The 24,670-nt window shown below is 41.6% G+C and overlaps 1 protein-coding gene across 1 annotated transcript; it reads left to right on the top strand.

Annotated features, from left to right (window-relative positions):
• Positions 1–11,280: 11,280 nt before the first annotated feature.
• Positions 11,281–23,338, top strand: E2F8 (E2F transcription factor 8). Its single transcript, XM_030950436.1, has 13 exons — positions 11,281–11,492; positions 12,791–13,066; positions 13,392–13,548; positions 14,988–15,293; positions 15,934–16,095; positions 17,504–17,641; positions 17,951–18,160; positions 18,689–18,773; positions 19,047–19,530; positions 20,411–20,629; positions 21,455–21,584; positions 21,679–21,995; positions 22,697–23,338. Exons 1-13 carry the CDS (start codon positions 11,454–11,456, stop codon positions 22,868–22,870), a joined length of 2,697 nt encoding a protein of 898 aa, XP_030806296.1. The 5' UTR covers positions 11,281–11,453; the 3' UTR covers positions 22,871–23,338.
• The last annotated feature ends 1,332 nt before the right edge of the window (positions 23,339–24,670 follow it).

Below are 24,670 nucleotides of genomic sequence, written 5' to 3'. Positions count from 1 at the left end.
TAGCTTTTGTGTTACATTATGATCAGGAAAAGTAACAGCCATAGTCAGTATTTAATGGTCATCTATTCTCTCCCATATTCCCCTTGCTCCAGGAAAACAAAGAAACATTGAAACATGTCTGCTGCTGGAGTTCACTCAACATTTCTATAATTATCCCTGCTGAGAAACTCATTTTAGAGAGGGTTGGGGTTTTTTCCACAGAGAAGGGAAAACAGATTAATTCCTTGGCAACAAAATCTAATTAATCAAAAATGTGGCTCTATTCATATTTAGCTTCTTCATTACAATAAAATATCAGATGTTTACTGCTGAAATTATAGTCTTGATTCAATGCAGAATCAGGTGGCTCTCAAGATTTAATTATAAAAATAAAAATTAGGTTTATTGACTCCATACGAGTGTTTATCTTGATCTGTGATTCACTGATTACAGAGAGAAATTATCCAACATGAGGCAGGACTGTCTGCAAACAACTGGAGAAACGTGCTTATCTCCAGCCCATCAGCCTGTCACTCACCCTGGCAAAGCATCCCCATGGACTGGCTTTGGACCCGCTCAGCCTCATTCCAGCAATTAGGTGAAGGAAAACAACATTTGCAAGAGCAATCTGGCCTGAGTGTAAAGGCCACTTAAGGCACTACTAGCACTGCCACCAAGGTAATTGGTGTGATTTTTTGTACACGAAACTTCCATCATGCCTTTTCCAATACAGAAGTAGCTTTCCATGCCAATACCAATCCATAGTCAGACTGCATTTCCTTTGGGAGCATATCTCTGATCTCTGAAGCTCACAGAATAGGGAGCTTCTGTCTTTTCATAACTGAATGAACCTGACCCTGCTTCCACCCAAATCTCCTGCTCTAATCAGGACACTGATTCATGTATTTAATTGCTTGAAACTTGTCTGTCAATGCTTGTTTGTGCATACTGTAAATTCCAAAGGAAAAATATTGAGGTTTGCTTACCTGATAGTGTCTCTCTTTGACCATGTGCTCAGATGAAATCCAGCTGTTGAGATGTGAACTAAAAACAGCAGTGGTGCTGACTTCCACAGATTTGTTGTGTCTGTTCTTCCACAGATTTGTTGAATGTGGAGAAACAGAGAACAGAGAGATGTGTCTGAACCTTGCCATTTTCCCCCCATCCCCTAGATAAAAAACACTTCAGAATTTACCTTTTCTTAATCTAAAGATAGTAATTTAAATAGATTAAGAAAGCAATGGGTATCTGGGCTAAATGAATAAAGAGGACATATTCTTCCTACTACAAGCTCAAGAGATGGTAAAAAGCTGAGCTCTTAACATACTCAGTAAGCTGAAACCTCACCCTCCCAGGCCTCTGTAATTTTGATTAGCAGCACCTTCTTTCCCTCAGGATTTTTTAGTCTACACCATCTTCTAGAATAAAGTACCTCTGCACCATCCCACAAAATTCATCTAGGGAAATCCTCCCTAGTAAGACAGTTGAAGTTCTTCTCTACACAGGGACATTTGAACTTCTCTGTCCTGTTTCCTTAGGACGGCCTTAAGGCACAGGAGGACATTTTTCTGTTGAAGCTCTGTCACTTGTAGAGCATAACTGACTTTTTATTAGGTCAGAGAAAGAAAAACATTGCAATGAAAAAATGAGGCAATCCACGTGCCATTCTTCTCTATGCTAAACAGGTATTTTGTGTGAAGTAACCACTGAAGGCACCAGGAGTACATTCTCACAGATGAAGGTGCTGTGACACATTCTAATTCTTTTTCACTCTTTGGCCCAATAAATGTTTGCTTATCTATAATGCAGAAAGTTTAAAATAATCCCAGGCACAGCCAGAGGCAGCTGTTTGGGGAGGCTGGAATGAGAAGCTGGAATGGGCTTGGCTAGGGGGAAGGGACTCAGTACCTAAAGTCCCCAATCAACTGAAGAGAGCAAGGATTCTCGAAGATCTAAGGCCATCTTTCCAATAAGCACCTGGTTGCTGGAAAATCCATCCTTGTGTATTTTGTGGTCATGAACATCATATGCAAACAGACTTTTTATTTCAGCTGATGCTCCTGGATGCTGCTGTAACTCGGACAAGAAACAGCAGGAGGAAATAGGTGTAAAACTAGCTGATTGCTGTCCCAGCCTGGGTTGCAGAACATCATTCCGTGCCACAAAATTCTCTCAAGAGGAGCTTCCCTTCATTAAACCAACACGAAGGCATTCCTGGCTGGTGAGGATGCTCAGGGAGGATAGGTAGTCCTTGGAAAAGGTGTCTGCCTGCCTGTTTACAGCCCATTATGCATCATCTTGGAGCTCAGCCTGCCGAGTGTCTTTCCAGGCCCCTGTCATTTTAATGGACAACTCTCCATTGTGGCTAAACACTGTATCAGTCCCTTCAGGGGGAAAAGGAGCCAACGCTGCACATTGCCCCTACCTGACTGACAGGCCACATTCTGGAGTACAGCCAGCAGGGAATTGGCAGTGAAAACCCCAGTTCATCATAATCGTCACTGGATGCAGATTTTCCCTGTGTCAGATTATTCAGAAGGAAAAAAAAAGGCTCTTTGTTAGAGCACCACACATTTTCCTGCGCTCTCCGAGGGGGAAGAAACAAAACAGAACAAGATAGCTAAGAAATGAATATTCAAATGCATTTAAGGCTCTTGTTTTTTTTTCCCTTTGTGTCTTCCCAAGAAAATATCCTCAGAGATTTATCATTTCTGCGAAGAATTGGAGACGCTGCCAAGCAGAGCAAACAGGATTTTATTTTGATGGGCACACCACAATGTGTATTTGTCATCCTCTATGCTTTCCTGGAGCACAAGTATTTTACTGCATTGTACTGCCTATGCCAAAAACCTTATCTGGAATATTGTAATGCCCAGAGAAAACCCTTAATGTATTTGTCTACTTATTACCTTTAATTGCTAGCCTTTCAGCAGGAATATAGTGTAAACGTAATAAACACAAGTTTCCTTTAATAACAGAGGACTGTAGTTATCTTTTCATGCAGTTTTAGGTTAATGTATATTTGATGATGCACTTTTTTTCCAGTACAAGTATTTCAAAAGAGTGAAACATGGCTTTAATACTAAAAAGCACCACCCTTTAAAGCTTGATATTAATAAAATTTTTTATTTCTCTTGACTTCTGTGATATTTTTATCAAAACCTTTACTTCAAGGCATTGAAGTAAGGCATCAACTCTTTACAGTTATTTTACATAACTAAACTTGTTAATTAATAATGACATGAAGTTAAACTGATTTTAACAGCAAGAATTACTAATAGGTTTTGAAAAATAGCACTTGAAATATGTTGTCTACAAAATATCATTCAGTCATTGTATAAACTGAAGCCCTCAGGAGCCCACTGCTTGGGGGTCATGTACCTTTAAAAAATCCATGAAATTTAAATATCAAGTTAGTAATTCTTCTTGCTTGCTCTCTTGTCCTCACTCACCTCTGCCAGTTCTTCTAGTTAAAAGTAAAGCTTGACTGTCATTAGAATTCAAAGCACTAAGTACTTCATATTAATAACACAAAGCTCTGCAAAAATTCTCAGACCTCTCGTAGGTAAGAACCGCTTTCCAGCAGCCTAACAGGCTTCCAAGCAGAGTGTAAGCTCCACTGGGATTTTAACTAGAACAACACAGACTAGAATTTATGAGCAAAACCCTCCTGACCATCTTCTGTTTGCAAGAGTGGACTTGTGTCAGCACTTGCTATGCCAGCAAGTGATACCTTGGTAGATTTATGCAGCAAGAGATTCAGTGAGAAAGTTATAATGAACCTCTGAGCATATTTAAGGAAAAGCAACTGCCAGAGATTAAGGCAAAGATAATTACTGTTGACATGTTTAATCCCTTCATGGCAGATGAAATAATTCAGCTTGGTTGAGATGCTACATACAGAATATAGAGGAGCGTTTCAATAGAGATGGCATTTGGAATAGAAGATGGCAGGTGCAAGTAAAGTTTATTTCGGGTATTATGGGCTTTGTGGTGGATTTATTGCACTCAAGTAGCATTCTCATAGGGGAAAAAGGAAAAAGGTTATGTGTGCAGTGCTGAACAATTCTCTTTACATGCAAAAGACATGGAAAACTAGCTAATGGAGAGAAAAGTCTGTGTTCAACTCATAACAAAATTTTGCTTTTAATTGCACACAGAAGAAACTCGGAATCCCCTATTCCCTTTATGCCATTATAATGCATGCCATTTCCAAGAAGCCAGGAATTTTTATTAGCCATTCCACAACGTGGAATCCACAGCACAGACAAGCTAAGAGTCTGCCTTTCATATCTACTTATTACAAAGAAGTCTGGATACAGGGCATATGGTGCTGAATAACTTTGGAAAAGCAGAAGGTCATTCTGTAGGCAGTCCTTTCAGCTGAGAAGATGCCAGAAGGAAGGAAAGAGGAATGCTGAGTCCTTGTCCAGTGTGTTCAGCCGTACATCACAAACTTAGAGATGATTACAATGCACACTTGAGTCCCTGGGCAGGTGTCTGCCATGTACTTGTTGTAGGCAGCCTGCAAGAACACACCCCTTTGTGGGTGGGAGTACCCAAGAGCAGGCTTAAAAGAGGGGCAGTGTGGAACTAATGAGCCATCAGAAGTTAGAGCAAGAGAACGTTCAGAGCAAGATGAAAAGGTGGCCCAAGTTAGAAAGGCCGAGCTGGACAGAAGGCTTAAGTGAGACATGTAAAGAGCAAACTCAAAGAAACAGCTTTCAAATATGATATGGTACAAAAACTCAGGAAAAGGAGAATTACACTGACATGGAGAAAAGTCTTCAAATAGAAAATATTATTAACATTCTCAAACTAAATTCCTTCCTGATGCAAATCCTCTGAAACCAGTCATTTTGCAGTAGAGGAAAATGTTGTGATGTGAATGTAACATTATTCCAACTCAATGAGTTATGGCAAACAATTCAGCATGAGAATATTGAGAATCTATTCAGTTGAACCAGAGGAGTGAAGAGTGTCTGTGCAATGTCAGTGTAGTCTTTTTTTGTTAATCCCACAGTACAAAGTATTCTGCTATTGACATGCCATTGAAAATTACATGTGTCATTTCTCAGCTAAAGAACTGAGGAGGGAAGGAATTTGTGTAAGAATCTGCATTTTAAACAAACATGTGTCTGTGCAGTAGGAATCCTCTTAAATAAGAACTTAGATGCTGCTTGTTGACAAGAACAAATTGAGATCAGGTCTTAAGAAAAATGCTTCATAGGCTCCTTTAAGAATCCATAATGGATTCCACTACAAATACGTGACAGAACAAATACAAAATAAATTAAACATTTTCAGTAGCACATCACTTAGGGAAATAAGATCTTCCAAAGGCTCCCACAAATAACAACATAATAACAATCTTTCTTTTTTTTCTCCACATAAAAAACTTGGGTGTATAAATATTTTTTTTAAATGTAATCTTGTTGAGGAATAGTACGTGACCAGTCACAGACTTGGTCCAGGTGTCTGAAGCTAGGAAAATAATGAGCTCTACTAACGAGTTATGATTATGGCAAGGCCGCTGTGCCCTTGAGCAGAGATATAGTGGCTGAAAACAGCCTGAGAAGAAGAAAGTTTAACTTTTAAGGTATGTAAACACAAGGTGGACCTAACATTTACAGAATAACCAATAAGTTCCTTAAGTTACAGAATATGCATTAGCTTATTAGTTACTGTATAAAAGTCTGATGCTCTGATGAATAAACGAAGCTTGCTGTTCCCTCATATTGAAGGCTCCGAGTCTTCCCTCACCGATGTAACATAATCTTCTACTTCAAGGACATGAAGCAAGCAGACCTTTGCTCCAACTTACCCTTCCAGAAAATAACTCTTGTGAAAGACTTGTGTGTCTATTTCCCTTTGGTAACCAGAATTCCTCTTAATTTCTCAAAAATATTGACTCATTTAAATGGCCATGAATCTCAACTCCTAGTGGAGATAACTTACCTCTGAAGTGTTGAAACAACAAAATCTAAAGTACACTAAAATAATTTAGATGGTATTACCTGTGAAATGTTTGACTACAAAACGTAAAATGCATTTGAAGTACAAACATGCTCTTTGCTGAGTACTCTAAACTCTTAGCTCTAGATGTTCCAGAGCTGAGAAGGTGCCCCGTGTTTGATCTTAATAAACACACGTCTGAGCTGTTATCTTCCTTTCCTAGTAATTCATCCTAGCAGGAAAAATATACCTACAGAAGTGAAGCACTGAAACACTGTATCTCTATTTTTCTTCAAACCATGCTATTAATATTCTTGCAGTGTAGTTTCTGGTGCATGCGTTAAGCTTTAATTAGCATTCCCTGAAATTAGGATGCTTGAAAAGGGCATTTGTTTGTTTAGGAATCCAGGTTTTCACAATGTTTTGAGTTTTTGCCTTCTCAGCCTTCACCTCAGAGCTTGACCAGCTGATTTAATTTGCCTAATTCTAAAAGATAGTGTAACAACTGAAAGCAAATAAACTCCAGTTAAATTTAATCAGCCTGTGTTCAATAATATGCCTTAATATGATTTAATTTTATGCAGACTAATGAATACAGAATTAGGTAGGGCTGGAGTGGAGCACTCCATAGGGCCCTGTGGAGCAGGCACTGCCACCTCCTGACCCGGTGCTGTGCCCTGCACTGGGAGCTGCTCCCACACCCGGATTTGGGGCTGCCAATTATTCCTCCCCCGTCACTTTTCCCTGCCACCACAGCAGTTCCCAGGCTGGCATGTGGCAGCAGTGATTCCTCTGGGTGCCTGCATGCAGTTACAGCTATGTCTGCTTGCTGTGGGTCTAACCTCACAGACCACCCGGAATATGCAGTTGCCCAGAGAAGCTCTCCATGGAATTGCTCCAGGCCAAGTTGAATGGGGCACTGAGAAACTGGAAAGTGTCCCTGCCCATGGCAGGAGGGTGGAACTGGATGAGCTTTAAGGTCCCTTCCAAACCAAACCATTTTAGGATTCTGTGACAACATGCTGCTGCCTGTGGAGATACTATCTGACAAAAATCCAGATTGCTTTTAGACATTGTATTTTCAGTCTGCCACATGTAATTTATTTGCCATTATTTCCCAGTTTAATCTTTAAAAGGTTTGGGTTGGTTTTTTTTGTTGTTGTTTTTTGGGGTGTTTTTTGTTTGTTTTATTTTTTTTTTAATCATTTAAAAGCCACTTAGTGCTGCTAAAGCCCGTACAGAATTACAGATGTCATTTTTCTGGGTAAATAACATGATGGGAGCACAGTCTGCCAGCACATCTCCATGAGGAGCAGCAGCAGCCTCTTGCAGACAGGGAGGAGTAAAACAAGTGTGACCTCTAGTGAACCCAAGTGCTTATACCACTCCTGCAAGAGGCACAGCCTGAAGTTATCTGCATGCTCTGCAAAACTTTATTCATAGCTCAGACACGAAGATATACTTTTGTTACATCACAGCTCAGAATGAAGACAAGGAGAAGAAAAGGATAAATGTTATAATCCAGATTTCGTCACAATTTTGAATTGAGAGATTAACATTACAGCAGCATGTGAATAAGGAAACACGATGGTTTCTGACTACTACCTTGTACTCCTGAAATTACTCTGCCTTCTTTTCATCTTTATTGAAGGCAATAATTTCATTATTTATACTTAAAATATATGAAATATTTAACCCAATCTACTGAGAGATTCATGAGGTATTTGGGGGTCTGTTTATATCAGTAACTTCCTACCTAGAAGTACATACCTACAGAAGGCTGCAGTTTCTCCTTGAAACCCCTCAGACATTAAAATTAGGATATAATAAACGAAAGGTATCAACTGCCTTTTAAAATAAACTTGAATAAAAGAAACATTACCAGAAAACATGACATTTGAAAGAGACATATGCAACGAACAGCATCACTTGCCAGTGTTTCAACAGGGGAACTGGATGCTGAACTCAAGGCACTTCCCTGCAAATCTCCTGCTGGCAGCTATGATGTTCAAATTCACAATTCCAGCCCTAGAAAGAGAAATAACAAAGTAGCTCCTTGAGGAAGGCAGCCTAAAATAGCCTGAGCTCTCTGACAGCAGGGCATAAAGTCACAGAAAGTTCAGCTTTCTGAAGGTTGTAGAGATCACAAAATATTTTCAATTCACATTACTACCAGTGACTTTTTTTTAAAATTATTAACTAGAACTTTACAACAGAGTATTCTTAGAAATGTGGTCACTAAAGCCCCTTGCTCAGGATCACATCCAGAGCTTTTGTGTAATCCCCAGGATGAAGATTCCACCTGGGCATTCTGTAAGTGGCCTTATACATAGAATTACCTAATAAGAATGACTCCAATAAAATTTAGAGTGCATTTTCTCTTTATGTGGACCATTAATTACAATTCCTCTTGACAGAAGTGCAGCACCACATCAGTACAAGATGCTGAACTTTGCTGCCTTGTGATCACACTGAAACAACTGCATTATTGACAACATGTGTTCATACAAGAAATACAACTCAAGCACTGCATGCAGAGCAAAGCAGATTAGTGCTTCCTTTAGCACAACACATTGCTAAAGCTGTTTCTGGGAGAGGAAAATTTCTAAAGGCAGAGGAGGAGGGATGCTTAACTAGAATAGAGGCACTGGAAGCACTTAATTTCACAAATTCTTTGCTTATTTACCACTCTATCAGTGATTTGATTTGACCAAACCACTAGGATATGTCAAACATTCTCTCTAATCCACATGGCAATGCTACAAGTAACTCTTTAGCTGAACCAGCATAGATAAAATCACCTATCACTCTCCAACTCTGATTTCTGGCACCAGATGCTGTCTTGATTCAGCACAATACCTGAAAACAGCAAACATTCCTGACAAAGACCATCACACAAAAGACTTCAAGGTTATACATTGAAGGGCCCATTATTACCTAGCTACTGGTGCTTTTGGTTGCCATGTCAGGAACATTAAAATTTTAAATCTTTGTTCTTTTTCCTTTAAGAGGTACCTGGCAGAGAACGTAATTGCAGTTTCTTATGCAAGTCAAGCAAGAGCAGAGTGAAATACAAACAGTTTCAATTGGTGGCTGCTAGTGAGAATGCCCTTTATTGCTCCATGTAATTCCATCATCTCAGAAATGCAAGGGCACTTTCATGGTAAGGAGCATGGTAAAAGAGGCACAGAAGTTACTAACAGAATAATTATTTCACTGGATGTGATATCCTTGGAAATTCCTTAAACCTTTACTTTAAAATGTCTGATACTGTTGTAATGGGCAGCTTGTAAAGCTAATTCGAAGGAACAAAGTCCCCTGAACAAAGGTCACAAGGGTATGTTGTTTGAACAGAGATAATGTTTTCTTGATTAGGTGATAAAGGTAATTTTCAAAGCTCAACATAACTTAAATAAATATTCAAATGACAGCTTAAATGTTAAAGCTTGATTTTTTCCCCCATCCCCCAGTTTGATTTTTGAAACGCATGAGTGCTCTTCATTTAAGTAACTCAAATTCCACGTGGTCATGCCTGGCGTTTTGGGGGTAAAGAAAAAATACACATTATTCTTTTAGTATTTACATTTGTACTTCTTGTGAATCACACACCAGCTCTGGGTTACAGCAATCACACCTTCTAGTGCACATTTTGTAGAAAGAAACCAATACACAGTAATTGTATCAAAACATAAACACGGGAAAAGAGCAAATGCCCACCCAAATCCCACTTTTTAAGGTGTGGCACATAGGTACTGCAAGAGAATAACCCTTGGCTGCTACATGGCTGGAGTGACACCAAGGAGTGAAGGTCCCTTTGGGGTCAATATTTTCATTTGAGTTTACAAGCTTTCAGACTTCCCTTTCAGAGGAAACTGCAGAGTTACCTCAAAAGGTTTGGAAATCCTGGCTTTAGTATAAAAACCAGCTGAGGTGGGTTTAAATCCCAGACTCCTGCCTGCAGAACAAAAGTATTGTAACCTCTGCAATAAGGTCAGGGGCACCCTTATCACTCTCCTGAGAGTGAGGAGGGTGCACCTTATCACCCTGAGAGGAGGGTGCAGCCCGGTCGGCGTCGCGCTCTGCTCCCAGGGAACAAGGGACAGGACAAGATGCCTTAAGATGTGACAGGGGTTTTTGGTTGGGCATTAGGAGGAATTTCTTCACAGGAAGGGTGATCAGACATTGGAATGGGGTGCCCAGGGAGGTGATGGAGTGACTCACTGTCCTGAAGGTGTTTAAGGAAAGCCTGGACGTGGCGCTCACTGCCATAGCCATAGCCATGGCCACTGCCACACGTTGGTCATAAATTGGACTGGCTGATATCAGAGGTCTTTTCCAGCCGAGTCGGTTCTGTGATTTTGCGATAAGCGGCAACAGACGGCTGCGACCCTTATCTGGGGGGCAATACCACCCTTCAGCCAGGGGCGATCGAGGCGCCTCACCTGAGCCCTCACCGGCTCAGCCATTCACCTTTTATCGCCTCTTGGTGCTGCGCGGGGGAGCCTCGCCAGCCGCTGTCCATCCCCGGCCCGGGCTGTGGAGCTCAGCCTGGAGCTCCCGGCCCGAGGCACGGACACACCGGGCGCGGTGTGGTTTAACCGCGAAGTGCGGTGTGTTTTAAGTACGACGTGCGCGGTGTGCTCCGAGGAGCGCGGCGGCCGCGGGGCCCTCGCGATCTGGCGCCGGAGCGGCGGGCGGGACCCCGTGAGGGGCGCGCGGAGCCCGCGGCCGGCAGGGGAAGGCGCGAGCGGCGCGCGGAGCCCGCGCGGCCCCTGACGGACGGGACGGGGCGAGGCCGGCGGCAGCGGCGGGTAAATGGGCTCCGCTAAACCGCCCGGCGCCCCCGCCCGCTCCGCCCCGCGACGCCGTGGCCGTTGGGGCGGGAGGGCGGCAGGGAGGGAGCGAGGGAGGGAACCCGCCAAAGCCCCGGCCCGAGCCCCGCCGGCGCTCGCCCGGCAGCGGGAGGCGGGAGGAGGAGGGAGAGGCCGCGCAGCGCCGCGCTCCCATTGGCCGGGCGGGGAGCGGTACCAGGAGCTGATTGGCTGCCGCGCCCGCCCCACCCGCCCGCGGCGGCTCCGCGCGTTGAATTCAAATCGGCACCGGGAGCGGCCCCGCGCTTCGGCCGGGCCGGGGCGGGCGGTGGCGACAGCGCTGCTCCTGGGGGCCGCCGGCGCTCCCAGACCGTGGGGTGCGCGGCGGGAGCGGGAGGGCGCAGGGATAGCGTCTCCCCTATGCTTAAACGCGCCGCCGGCAGTGCTGATGGGCGGTGCTAGGCCGCGGCGGGCGGGGCGGGGTGGGGCCGGGGCTGGGGCCGTTGGGCGGCGGGCGCGCGCGCGGGCCGGGCCGGGAGGCGGCGGCGGGACGAGCCCGGCGGCCGCGGAGGGCAGCGGGAACCGGCCCGTCACGGGGCCCCCATCCACTGCCTCCCTCCCTCCTCCCGCCCTGCAGAGCCGGCGGGACCTGCGATGCGGAGCGGCGCGGCGGGAGCGGCGGGTGTCGCCTCCTGAGGCGGCGGGAGAATGCGGCCGGCGGGCGGGGAGATGGGGGCCGGCGACAAGGTAATTCCTCCGGTGAGCGAGAGCAGCCGCCCCCGGTGCTGCCGCTTCCCGCGGGGCGGTGACAGCCCCGCTGCCCGCGCTCAGCCCGGCTGGGGGTGAAACCGCTTCGGTCGGAGCGATCGCGCGTAGAAACCGCGGGATGGCAGAAACCGAGCGTGTTTTACCTTCGCTTTAATTTCTGTCCTCAACAAGAGTTCCTGAAGCTTCATCTCTCACGACCTTTACCCGCAGTGTCCGTGAAGAGCACTTCTTCCCCCTGGCTGTCTTCTCCTCTCAGTTTTTCCCTTTACGGAAGGTGTGTGTGGAGGAGCAGGGATAGTGATGTTCGGAGCGTGTTTGTCTCGGGCATTCTGTGGTGCCGGGACGGAGAAGTTGCCACTGGGAGAGGGTCCCGCGGAGGTGGGGCGGCGCTGTGCCGAGCCCGTTTCCCTCACAATTGCAGGCTGGCCAGCCTGCCCGGAGCCGCGGGCACCTCCCCGAAAGGGGCTCCGGGACCACCACGGACCCCAGACCCATTTCTCGGAGGGCTTTGCGGGGCCGAGCGCGCATGCGTGGAGACGCGGCGCGAAAAGTAAAGGAGGACTAGGAGGGAAAGGACGGGGAAGCGGATCGGTCCCGATCCAGCCCGCCCGGGCACCCCTTGCCTTCGCTTTCCCGTCTTTATCTTCTCCTCTCATGTTCTGTCCCGGCAAGCACTGCGATCACATTCCACCCCTTACTCCGCTCCGAAGTTTGTTGGGAGAGTTGGGAGCTTGTTAAAGTTCACTGTAAAAGCTAAGAGCTTGTTAGCCAACACTTCCATGACTACCAAATACCGGGCTGGTCGCCGGAGTTGGGGCGATTATATTATAATTATATTATAATTATAATTATTTTTATATATAGATATATAGTTATATTATAATAAAGATAAGTGTTCCTTGACATGCAGGCTGGTGGGTATTTAGCTCAACAAGAACTTATAAGCAACATCACACCTGCTCCCGGGTCGTTACTTGTTTCAGCTATTATTTATAGCTCTCTGCTGTGCATTAACGTATGTTCTGATTGTATTTGCCTCAGAGGAAGGAAAAGGAAAATCACCCGAGGAATAAATGCTAGAGGACACGAGCCTTAAGCTACAGGCACAGAAATGGTTTCAGGGAAGGGACTCATTGGTTCACAGTAGGACTGAAACCCTTGACTCAGAGTTACCCAAAAATGTGATGGATCTCTATTCCCCTTTGACTATTATTGATAAATGGATCATGGTGTACCTGGGTTTTAATATCACCGTTGTTCTTTTCATTGATATGTAGGAAAATGAGCATTCTGAGCCATGCAAAAACGTACTGAAAACCCCTTTGAAACAAGCGTCTACCTCACAGTTGGTACTGACAGAGAGACAGCCTGACTGTCAGCCTCTAACCACGCCCCCAAAACCGAAGGAAACCCCTCCAGCAGATCCATGGACACCTACTTCCAACCTGAAAATGCTGATTAGTGCAGCCAGTCCTGAGATTAGGAGCAGAGAACAGAGAAGGCAACTGTCAGACAGTTCAAGTGAGGTCCTACAGACAAAACACTGTTTGCAGGTATGTTGAAAAGTTGTCTGTATTTGTTTTCTCTCTCTTTTTTTTTTTTTTGGTTAAGTTAGCTGAAGGCTGTTTATTCAGTATAAAAATTATACATTGACACAGCATATCTTTTTTTAAAGTTTTGGTTTTGGAGCATTTACCAAATAAAAGTAATGATATTGACTAGCTACATTCAAAAGGCAGTGTTCTGGTTTTATTTCACAGCTGCTGAGGACAAAGGGAGAACACTGGCCCTTTGACAGTGCTCACTGTGAAGCTGTTAAATATCTGTGCTTACATATTGTCAAAAACCTCACAATCTCTTTTCCTTATTCCCATGTAGGAGCACTTATTGGGGGATGAATATGAAAAATCTCAGCCAAGTCGCAAAGAGAAAAGTCTCGGATTACTGTGTCATAAATTCTTAGCTCGGTATCCTGATTACCCCAGCCCTTCACAGAAAAGTTACATTTGCCTTGATGAAGTCACTGAAGAGCTACGTAAGTTGGTGTTCGTCCTATTAAATATTTCTTCATGTAAATTTGCCTATAACCTACCATTTTTGTTAGTATATTTTTGCTCCATACAATTTTGAATGCTTATTCTGTTCTCAAATTCATTTAAACCCAGTTTTAAATTGCTAATTCCCAGGGCAATCCTTTTAGAATACTGATGTTTCCTCAGTGAATTGAACTGAGAAACTCTGAATTCTGTGTAATATTGAACATCTAAATTATTGCTTATACCACAAATAACCAGTTGCAGTTTTTTTAATTCAGAGATGATACCTAAGATTAGTGGTTAGATTTTTGCAGCAGGAACTAGCATTTCTCAACCTGAGCCCACAGCTTCCTGTCCAATCATGACATCAAAGCAAGAATCTTCTTTCTGTTCTTGATGGTATATTAACTTTGTCATTCTATATCACTATTTTTTATGTTGCACCAATAATTTCTGCAGAGTCTACATTTCTAACATCAAGCTGAAGCTTTTTTAAATCAAAAGAAGTTATGGAGTTACAGTATTCTACAGCTTATATATGGATAATAATTTTAAAATTTTAAAGCTGTATGATTTACATTTTTGTATACTTTATACAAAAGGACATATATTTTAGGAAATGTCTGGTCAAAACCAAGAGTTTATCAGACAAATGAGAACAGAAGAGTGTCACCATGATATTTTATGAAAAATCCCTTGGCCAGGATTTCTTCTCTTGGGAAGCTGGAAAGCTTCAGCTTCTCCCTATTTTGCTGCTTTGGAATGTGATTTGGAGAATTGTTTTAATTTAATGACCAATCCCAGTCCAGCTGTGTTGGACTCTCTGGTCAGTCATGGGTTTTTATTATTCATTCTTGTCTAGCTTTCTGATGTATTCTTTTCTTTATAGTTTAATATAGTTTTAGTATATCATTTTCTTTTAATATAATATAATAAAATAATAAATCAGTCTTCTAAGAAATATGGAGTCAGATTCATCTCTCACCTCGTCCTGGGGACCCTCACAACACAACAGAAGAGTGTGCTAATAAAATGACATGTAAAAAGAAGTTATAAAACAGTTTCCTACCATGAGTTTCTAAGGTTATTTAAGGACACAATCTAGAATCAATGCAGTGAATAATTAAAAATGCTCTGTTTCTTCTAAAGCTGGATTGAAACCCATGTAATGGCTCTTTTGGCAACAGTAAATTTTATTTCTTAAGGAATGCTAAAATCCAAGTATAACTCTGGAACAGCAAGTCCTTGCATATATGAAGCAAGATTTGTTTTCCTTGCTGGCAAGACCTGGGAGGGCTATTTTCAGTTTATGCTGTGGAATTGGCAAAAATGATTTGGAAGTATCCTAAGAGGAAGGACAGGACTCTGTGCTGCAGGTAATGCACAAGTGCAGGTGTGTTACATGGCAGAGCTGTCAGGTTCACCTTTCCCCCTGCAGATGTGGAGCGCAGGCGCATCTATGACATTGTGAACGTGCTGGAGAGCCTGCACATGGTGAGCCGCCTGGCCAGGAACAGATACGTCTGGCACGGGCGCCACAACCTCCCCCAGACCCTGCAGGCCCTGAAAAAGGTGGGGGAAGAGAACAAATACATACAGCAAATCCAGATGATCAAGAGAAGAGAGTATGAGCATGAATTTGATCCTGACGGTGAAAGGAATGAAGAAATGGCAAGTTCTTTTGGCTCAAGTGAGCAGTCAGAAATGTCTTTTGTGGAGCTCCCAGGAGTGGAATTTCGTGCTGGTAATAATTCTCTATAATGACAAGAATAATATGTACTTAAAATGATAAATTTCTATGAACATGGGAAAAAAAACGTTTATTAGCCTTGCTTTTTTCTTCTGAGGTGGTGTTGCCCCAAAGGCACCACAACTGTTTGTAGTGAAAAAAGTGTTCTGCACTCTTTCACTTGTCTTATTCATTCAGTTCTTGTAATTGGTTTCTACATCAGGTGAAACTATCAAATACACCAACATATAATTCAATTGCCATTAACACTGAATTGTTACACAAACCAGAAGTTACTACTAAATGTTATAGAAACTTGAAGCATAAATTACTCAATTTGTTTTATTAATTTAGCTTTAATTCATGGAAGAAATTTTAATTAAGGGTTAAGCATCTTTAAGAGTAGAAGTTGTCAGACAATGGGAAATGTATATGTGGGATACATCACTGTCTCTTCTTTGTAGTTAGACTTGGTATCCACCCAGTCACCTGTTTCTTGTCACGTAGAAACGTGACTCTGGAGTCAGCATTGGCCCTAGTCTCTGTGTTATTTTTACAATTATTATTACTGACAAATTTCTTCAGTGTTTATGTTTGTAGCTGGTGTTTTATTTATGTCCCTGAATACTTTAATCCTTTTTCCTGTCTGCTGCAGCATCAGTGAATGGCAGGAAATACAAGTCCTTACGAGTGATGAGTCAGAAATTTGTGATGCTGTTTCTTGTATCAACACCTCAAATAGTGAGCCTTGAAGTTGCTGCTAAAATCCTGATTGGAGAAGATCAGTTAGAAGACTTAGATAAAAGCAAGTTTAAAAGTAAGTACAACAGCAAGCGTAAGCTAAATGGTTATCCCAGTACTACTTCATATAAGGAAAAATACTGTCTTATTTTTCCTGCCACAAATGTTTATTTGAGCCTCCAAAAACTCACTAAACACCTTCTGCAGTTTATAATTTTTGTATGGCTATTGATGCATAATACTCACCTGAGAGGGAAAAGTCCATTAAATCCTCCTTCCTGAAGTATTGTCACAAGCCTCCATATTAGTAACAATTTCTCTTTCCTCAAGCAGCCTGTCAAAGTTTTCAGCATCATTTTGCCAAAGATGCCCCAGAATCATGCAAAACCTGTGTTCTGGCCCCATAACTAACTTGGTAGAAATCTAAAGAAATTCTGTAAAAGTCCTGTGACCAACTTGCATGTCAGAGGAAGTGAAACCCTTTGCTCTAACTGCTAATTATTTCTTCATTCTTTTACCCTTCTCTCAGTTCCCTCCACATTTCTTCCCCTTCCTCTCCATTCAAATGAAATGGTATTTCTAGGTCTAGGTCAGTAGACATATAATAATTAAAACTGTGCTGCTTTTGAGGGATAGTTGTGGGTTTCATTGAAAATTAGACTCTTCCTTAATTCTCAGATTCCTTTTCTTGTTTGGGTTATTTTTTGTTTTGGTTTTGAGGTTTTTTTGGTGGAATTGTGTCTATGCAAGTACTGATCCTTGCTGGTCTCAGTTCATTATTTCCTTTCCACTGCCTCACAGCAACATAGAGAGGGTGGGTGGCTACTCAGTAGGCTTTTGCTTGCTTTTATTCTTCCATAAGAAGAGTCTGTCTCACAATAAAAGCATTTTCAGGGCATGCCATCTGTCTACCTGTATTTCAAGTATCAATCCCATGTTTTACCACGTTCTTGGTTATGAAGCCAAAAAATCCATGACCTAAGCACATTCACTGTGCTCTAGAACTCACCTGTAGTTTGACTTGTACCTGAAACTTTTCCCTAATAGCTCAACCTAGAGACAGGGAAGATATGCAGGATGATTATCCTGTTGGATTTTAGTGTGTCTCTTACCTTCAGTTCCCACGTTTGCCATTGCATGTGTGTACCTGCCTTTTAATCTACTTGTATTTACTACAGGATTTGTGTAGTTTTGATCACTGCACAGAAATTAACTTGTTTTGAAAACATTCTTTTTTCCATATTTAGCATAATAAACTTTGCAGTGTCTTCTAGAGCTGTATCTATGTCTTCTATTTTACATGTAAACTTTGTATCACAATATTATTTCATTGTATAAATACCTGTTCCACAAAACTGTTCTTTTGATTTTTTAAAAGCTTTTTCCTTTTAGCTGTTTAAAGGGTGTTACAACATTTCTTTATCTGATACACGCTACTTGTTAATTGCAGTTGCTACACTTTCCATTTATTTCTTTTATTTCAGCCAAAATTAGAAGACTTTATGACATAGCAAATGTTCTCAGCAGCCTTAAGCTTATCAAAAAAGTTCATGTTACAGAGGAGAGAGGTAGAAAACCAGCATTCAAGTGGACAGGACCTGAGGTCTTGCCAAATACTCAGGGTAGGTGTATGTGTCATTTCCTTTTGTTCTGCTGATGATATTGATTGTTTTTTCATTTTCTCTACTAGAAATTTTTGACCAAAAGACAGAATAACTAAGCAGAAAATCTTTTACTAGTCACATCACTGTCCTTATCGGCACAGCAACCAGTATCTATTTGCGCACAGTGGATGTTCAGCTATTGAGATTCTTGAATTTCCATGTTTGCTGCTGTTGGTACTTCATGAATTATAAGCCAGGCTCAAATAATTGCTTTTAATTACTAAATCTGCATATGATACATATTTTCTTCTTTTTTGTGTTTTTCAGATATAAAGCTTGAAGCAACTTCTACAACCTGTTCCCCACCTATTTCAGAATCCATTACTTCCAAAGAGCAGTGCTCAAAGGCCCTTTTTCCTTCAAAAGGAAAGCAAAACTTCACTCGGCATTCATCTCTAATAAAATTAGTTAAGAGTATAGAGAATGACAGAAGGAAGATTCAGTCTGCTCCAACCAGCCCAGTTAAAATAAGTGCCAGTACATATCTTTTCATCATTTTTGTTTTAGAAACTTCTTTTTCTTTGTTTTTAAGTCAGATGTAGTCTTGCATTAAATATTTGGGCTTGCTTGCCCTCTTCTCACAGGACATGTAGATGTGTGGGTGGTGCCTCCTTTCCAAAAATTCATCTTAAGAGCTGTCAAAAATGCAGGAATGCCTACAAACCTTCTGTTTGTCTAGAATCACTGAATATTGGATCTTCTCTGAACCTGCTTTGTTGTAGAAACTCTGCTTTGGCTCATACTATCTAAGCAGTTCTGTATACAAAATCATGGCCAGAAAATTACCTGGCCATGTTCATGTGCTTGCTAGGTATCCTCTGTGGGGCCTTTAAAATTTGTTTGATGTAAGCTGATGTCCAGTTGATCAAATCAAATCTGGGCTGAGTTTAAGTTATCTCATTAAATGTTACATGACATAGTGCAGTTTCCTCAAGTTAAAGTTAGATTTTTGCTTTGAATTGATGAACTCACTGTTTTGATTTGTTGTTCTTCTCTTCCAACCAGGTACTTATCAAAGTTTACCAGTTTTCCCAAATACAATAGCTCAGTTTCCAGCAATCACTAAACATCAGCTGGAAGGACAATCCAAGTAAGTTTGCACAAGTTTACAGGTGAGAACAAGTTAAAGTTATGCTCAGTTTGAGTGGGGCAATAGTGTGCAAAAACCAGTAACCTTGAGTACTGCAGGCTAGTTTTTCGTTTTCTCTTTAGTGGATTGAGAAGTACAGGTTCATGTTAACTCTTTGTATTACAGAAGATAATATCATATATTACAGAAGATAATTTGTCAGAACATTCATTTCTGCATGAAGAAATTAAAACACATTTGGGATTTTTTTTGTTTGTTTTTTTTTTTCTGAAGGACAGCAGAAGAGATGCAAATGAAATGTGCCCTGTCCTCGCCTGAGGCTGTCCCCAAGCCCGAGCCCTCTCAGCAGCCAGCTCTGAGCCAGCCCCTCGGGGTATGCCCTGCAAGCCACAGCTCTGTGTCACCAGTCATCCTACCTCATCCTCAGTCTGGGGTTTCCTATGCAATCTATCTGCACCCTTCCCAAGCCCACACGGTGACAACCTATAGCCCAGGCTTCATGTTGCAGCCTCTGCCATGTGCTAACGTAACTGGAATTAAGAGTAATAATTCAAAAATATTAAATATAATAACCACTGAGGAAGGGGACACTCAGAGAGGTCCAGATGAGCCTACAAAATCCTTGGCAGCTGAAGAAAGACCTGAAACGAAATCAGAAACTTCATCTCAGCGGTGCCTTAAAAGATCACAAGTGGTCCCAGAGAGTAATTTAATTAAAAGGCGTAAAAGTGATGAGGAAAGCCTTGATACTTCTTTGGTAAGTTAAATTAGTTTTAGAATGCCATTTTATGGCTTAGTGATGTTGCCACCTGCTCATTTTCAAAGTGATGTAGGAGCCTGCCAGTGAGTGTAGGAGTTGTAAATAACATCAGGCTTGAAGAGATGGTGTTTCATTTGCTATGCCTGCTGAAGTTTGAGGGGGCTGGGGTTTGTATCTAAGAAGACAAAGTGTACAGGTGTAGTGAAAATAAAGCACATCACAAAACACTATGTCAAAACTTACCTATTGATACATGATTTTGGAGTAGGTCAGGTTGAGAGCAAGGTTGGAAGCAAGAGATCTTCAAGGTCCCTTGAATTCTAGGATTCTGTAAACTTGCTGGCATCCATTCTGGGCTTTAGAGGTGTTAGGAGGGAAAGTGGATGTATAAAAGTCTCTGGACAGGGAACATCCCAAAATCCTGATGCCTTCTAAATATTTCCACCCAGTGTTGGTTTGTTATAGGCATAATAGAACAGCACATGAAGAGAATAAGAAGCTCAGATAAACTTGCTCTATATGGAGAGGTTGGGGCTAGATTGCTTTCTACTCCTCAGTTGCTGATTGTTTTACCATCTCTGTAAATTACAAATCTGCTGTAAATTTGGCTTGCTGAAACAGTCATCATATGTTACGGGTGTGTTATGACAGCACATGCTATCCAACATCCATTAGCTGGGAAGAAACAAGATGTCATAACATGGACCTGGCTGTCCTAGTGACCAGAAATTTTTAAAGTACAAACTTGGGAATGAGGAGGAAGTAAAAAGCTTTCCTTCCAGTTTTTAAGAATGTATAACTACTGTTGTAGGGCTCTATTTGAGATTGTTAAGCCTTACAACACCTGCCTTTCTTTTTGTATGTGCTTTCTTCAAAGGGAGAATCCACTAAGAATGAAAAACCACCTTCCAATAGCTCACAAACTAATCATGAAATAGACAATGTCCAGGAAGAGAGACAGAATGAAACCAAAACAGTAGATCAAAACATTGCAAGTTGCTGTGACCAATGTATAAAAGAAAATATTCCAGAAGATGAAGATAAAATCAAAACAAAACAAGACATACCTGTGGCATTTGCCATTCCTGCTCCTGAGGTAAGATTTGTCTTGCCATTCCCTGGGAAAACACTACTTGGAGTCTCTGCAAAAGAAACAAAACTACAATGATCTACATATATTGTCTTTGGCTGAATTCATTTTACTGTGCTTTTAAAACCTTATTTTGTAGGAATGTAGGATTTCTGTTTCTGCATTGAGTACACAAAAAAGAGGACATAGAGGCTTTCAGGCTTCCACTGGAATGAAGGTCACACTAAGGAGCTGAGGGCAATATTGAGATCCCTTACCTCCCCCATCCTTTCTTTGCATATACTTACTGTCAAATGCTTTGAAACAGAATCACATGAAACTCTCTTCATCAGTAAAATTCAGTATGCTGCAGTTAAGACTGATTACTGCAGAGATCCTGAACAGTTCTATTGACAAAAACAGAATATGTAAACGAAAAAGTTTTGTTATCCAATATTTGTTTTATGAAAAATACAATCCAAGAATGAGGTGATGTGATGATTTACTGGGTCCAGAATGTTTCTTCTGGAAAAATAGTATTCAGTATCAGGGTTTCTTTTCCATCTGGTCAAATTGCACTGTGTTAATCCCAGGTGGAATTCCAGTTCCTCATCAAGAGGAAATGGAAATGGAGCCAGCTGACTTCTGTGTGGTTTTAATTGAAAGAGCATGTCCTTGAGTCTGTTGTGTCTCTTTTCAGACAGAAAGTAGTACAGGCATGGGATGTGGCATCCTGGGGACATGGAGGATAAGGAATAAGAACAAGGGCAAGGGAGGGTTGCAGTTTTGGAGAAGACTTTTGGGGTTTGTTCATTACATGTTTGGGCTAAAGGTGTTCTCTTTCTTTCTCAGACTTTTTTTCCATCTGGTTATCTTATTCCTCTGACTCACTGCACCCATGGCAACAAGGCAGAGTGCTCCACTAAAGAGAAGGCTGGGGTGTGTTCTCTGCAGCACCCAGCCTACAGCTCTCCCATCACTGGTGAGTGTCCAGGGAAACAGGCACAGGGGGCCAGCTCAAGGGGCCAGGGCCAGCTTGTCCTAATTCCTTTCAACACTTGATATTTCTGTTCCAGGTGTCATTCCAATGCCAGCCTCAGAACTGAAGACAGTCAATATTCCTGCTTTTCATATAACACCCTTGAACATAATGCTGTCACCAAATTCCATAGCTGCTGCACCTGTACTGAGCAACTCCTGCCTCAATTCGAGCAGTACCTGCTCTGCCCCAAATCCAAGCTCTTCAGCTCTCAACTTTATGCTGCAACACATAGGACTAATACCTGCTGGTGTGCAAGTTCCTGCAAATCCCGTTCTACAGCACGTGCCAGTCTCCTCCCAATCAGAAAATATCAGCCATAGCTCAGGGAGCACAAATGTGCAAGAAGGGAAGGTGAGTTAAAACATTGCAACTCCACCATGGTGAGTTGAATGGGAAGTGCAGTGCAGTAATTCCCTTAACAGCAGGTAAAATTTATAAATAAACATTTCTTTTTGATCTTTAGAAATCAGCACTGCCCGAAAAGAGCTAGCAGTGAAGGCCAGCCTAAGTACAGTAGAAGTGAGAGGTTAGCAAGGAAGATAAGTGACTTATTTGTGGTGGAAGTGGAGCCAGCTGGAAGATGACAAGATGTGAAGAAACAACTGTTTTAGAGGGAGGATTTTACATATCTGAGAGATATTTTAATAATCACAAACTGATTTTGTGCTTATTAAAAAATTGTTCCTTTTTTATTTTCTTCTTGTTACTTCCCTAATCTACCCTCAAGTTCTTGTGTTTAATAATAGCTATTCTTTTAATAGGATAGGACTGTACAGGATTTAAATATTTTTTCCCCCACAGAAAGTTTCTCTGTATATTTTATGTAATACTGTATTGCCTAATATCTGTGTTAAAAAAGAAGGGGATTAGAAAAACCATATTTTTATGTATTAATATATATATAAAGGAATGCAGGTATACCCTTCTCAGTAAAAAGTTCAGTTTTTAAGTTTCAGGGGAAAAAAAGTTTGCTAACATCCTGCAGAAACTTAGAAGTGGAATTTACTTTTTATTCCCCCATAAATGAAAGTAACTTTCTCTTTTCTCTTCAGTTCCTTCAGCCAAAGGAACCTCAGGAACCTCAGGCAGTTACAGAGAACTTTTTCCGCACACCAGGAGGGCCAAACACAGAACCTGCACTATCTGCAAACTCAGATGGTACCCAGAGAACCTCTCAAGGAACTTTATATATTCCTCAACGAAAACTTGAAGTTTCAGAAGACTAATTTTGGGATAGGGAATTTCTGACTGTGTTAGCAGGCAAAATTGCTGGTAACACACTGCACACATCTGGCATTGTATGATGGACAATGGTTTGGACATGTATTGCCATGACCTCAATGCTGGAATAGCCTTCATTGATGCTTTAGAAAATAAAACTGACTCTTAAGGAGAAAGTTAATGCCTAATGAATTTTTCCAAAAGGCTTACCTGAAGTATTTTAACAGCAAAGTTATGTATCTAGTGGGGTTTTTTGTGAGCATGTGTTGATTTCTTCTATGCAAAGTAAGCTGAAATTGTCTTTGTACAGAAAGGTACAGTCTATCAGTCAGTACATATTTTGCACCAAAAAAAAAAGTACTGTGAGTGTGTAAATATTTAATGTCTTAGCAAAAAGGCCACAGGTAAAATGTTTTGCTTCTGTGTTTAATAATGCTCTTTTGTAAAGTTAGTAAGAAGCACAAAAAAAAACCCCTCCCAAATTTTCCTAATAATTTTTTATATAAGTTAAGAATTATTTATACTGTATTTTTAAATTGATTTGTTCAGATTAAACTTACATAAAACTCTACAGTGACTTTTTCTGTTTGATCAGATTAGAATACCTAAGTTACACATTGCATATGCATATATTGCGTATTCACTGGCATCTCTTAATTCCTTTTTTTTGTCAGGCAGGGGTTGCTCTGTTCTGAAGAAGGGGGGAAAATGGTGTTTTGTGAAAAAGTGAATTAAGTAATTCAGTGTAACTTCTGAACTCTTATCAATAGATATTACAATTCCTAAAAACATGTCAGAATGTCAAGTCAGTCACACAGAAACGTGTGTCCAAATGTCACAGAAGTTTCAAACAGGTTCAATCAAACCACTTGAATTTAAATATGGGCAGCAATGTCTCATGTACACTTAAGGAAGAAAAATGAAGACTCCTCATACAGTTCACACTCAGATAACAATAGGTGACAAATTGAATAAAAATACAGAGTATCTGCCTTCCCCGGTGAAATGTGCCTGGTAGACCAACCTGGGATAGGAGAAATGGTAGCAAAGCCCAAGATTCTGGCTTGGACTGCACAAAAAAAATATAATTAGAACAGCTACCACAGTAAAACAAACCCATCTGCTCTTTAATAATGCAAAGTTCTAATACAAAATACACCCGACAGAATATTTCACTATTGAAATATTCCTAAATGAGGAGGAAAGAAGAATGAAAGTGGGAAGAGGGAAGAATTCTCACTAGAGCACTGAATAGAGTTTTATTTTCCAACAAGATAACTGATCTTCCTTATACCTGCTATCAGCTTCATTCTGGAAATATAAAGGTAAAGGTTTCAGAAACTTGCATTACTCTGCAGAAACAAACCACCCCTTTCATTTCTGAGCACCACAGCTGACAGACTAAGAAACTACAGTATTTAGGCTTGGTGAAATGGTCTTGTCACACATGGTGCTGAGAAAGCTGAGCATGTTTTCTGACTTTCTGCCCAGTGTCCCTTGGCTCCTGACACACTGCAGTTGCTTTTTCACCAGCACTTTTCTTCCTGTGTGCTGGTTTTGCAGGCTGAAAAGCTGCTGCTTTCTCAGCTCTAAGAGTCTCCTGCCCCAGCAGAGCTGCATTTGTCTCTGGCAGCTCAGCTCACTGCTCTTCCCACCTTGCCTCACCTTGCCTGGAACGTGCCCTGAGTGCCTGATGAGCTCTGGGGAGCCCCTCTGATCCCCAGGCTGGCTTTGCTTTGGAGTTGCTGTGTTCCAGCTCTCAGGGCAGGGTTTTAATCTCTTCCATTGATTTATAGAAAACTTCT

This window comes from Camarhynchus parvulus, chromosome 5 (assembly GCF_901933205.1).
Source record: "Camarhynchus parvulus chromosome 5, STF_HiC, whole genome shotgun sequence".
NCBI lineage: Eukaryota > Metazoa > Chordata > Aves > Passeriformes > Thraupidae > Camarhynchus > Camarhynchus parvulus.
This window is presented reverse-complemented; position numbering and strand designations above follow the sequence as displayed.

Bases quoted from the DNA above. Each gene is read 5' to 3' on its own strand.
- E2F8 (XM_030950436.1), top strand. From the start codon at position 11,454: ATGCGGCCGGCGGGCGGGGAGATGGGGGCCGGCGACAAG. The intron at 13,067-13,391 runs GTATGTTGAAAA...ATTCCCATGTAG, and splicing joins AGACAAAACACTGTTTGCAG to GAGCACTTATTGGGGGATGA. The intron at 17,642-17,950 runs GTAGGTGTATGT...TGTGTTTTTCAG, and splicing joins GGTCTTGCCAAATACTCAGG to ATATAAAGCTTGAAGCAACT.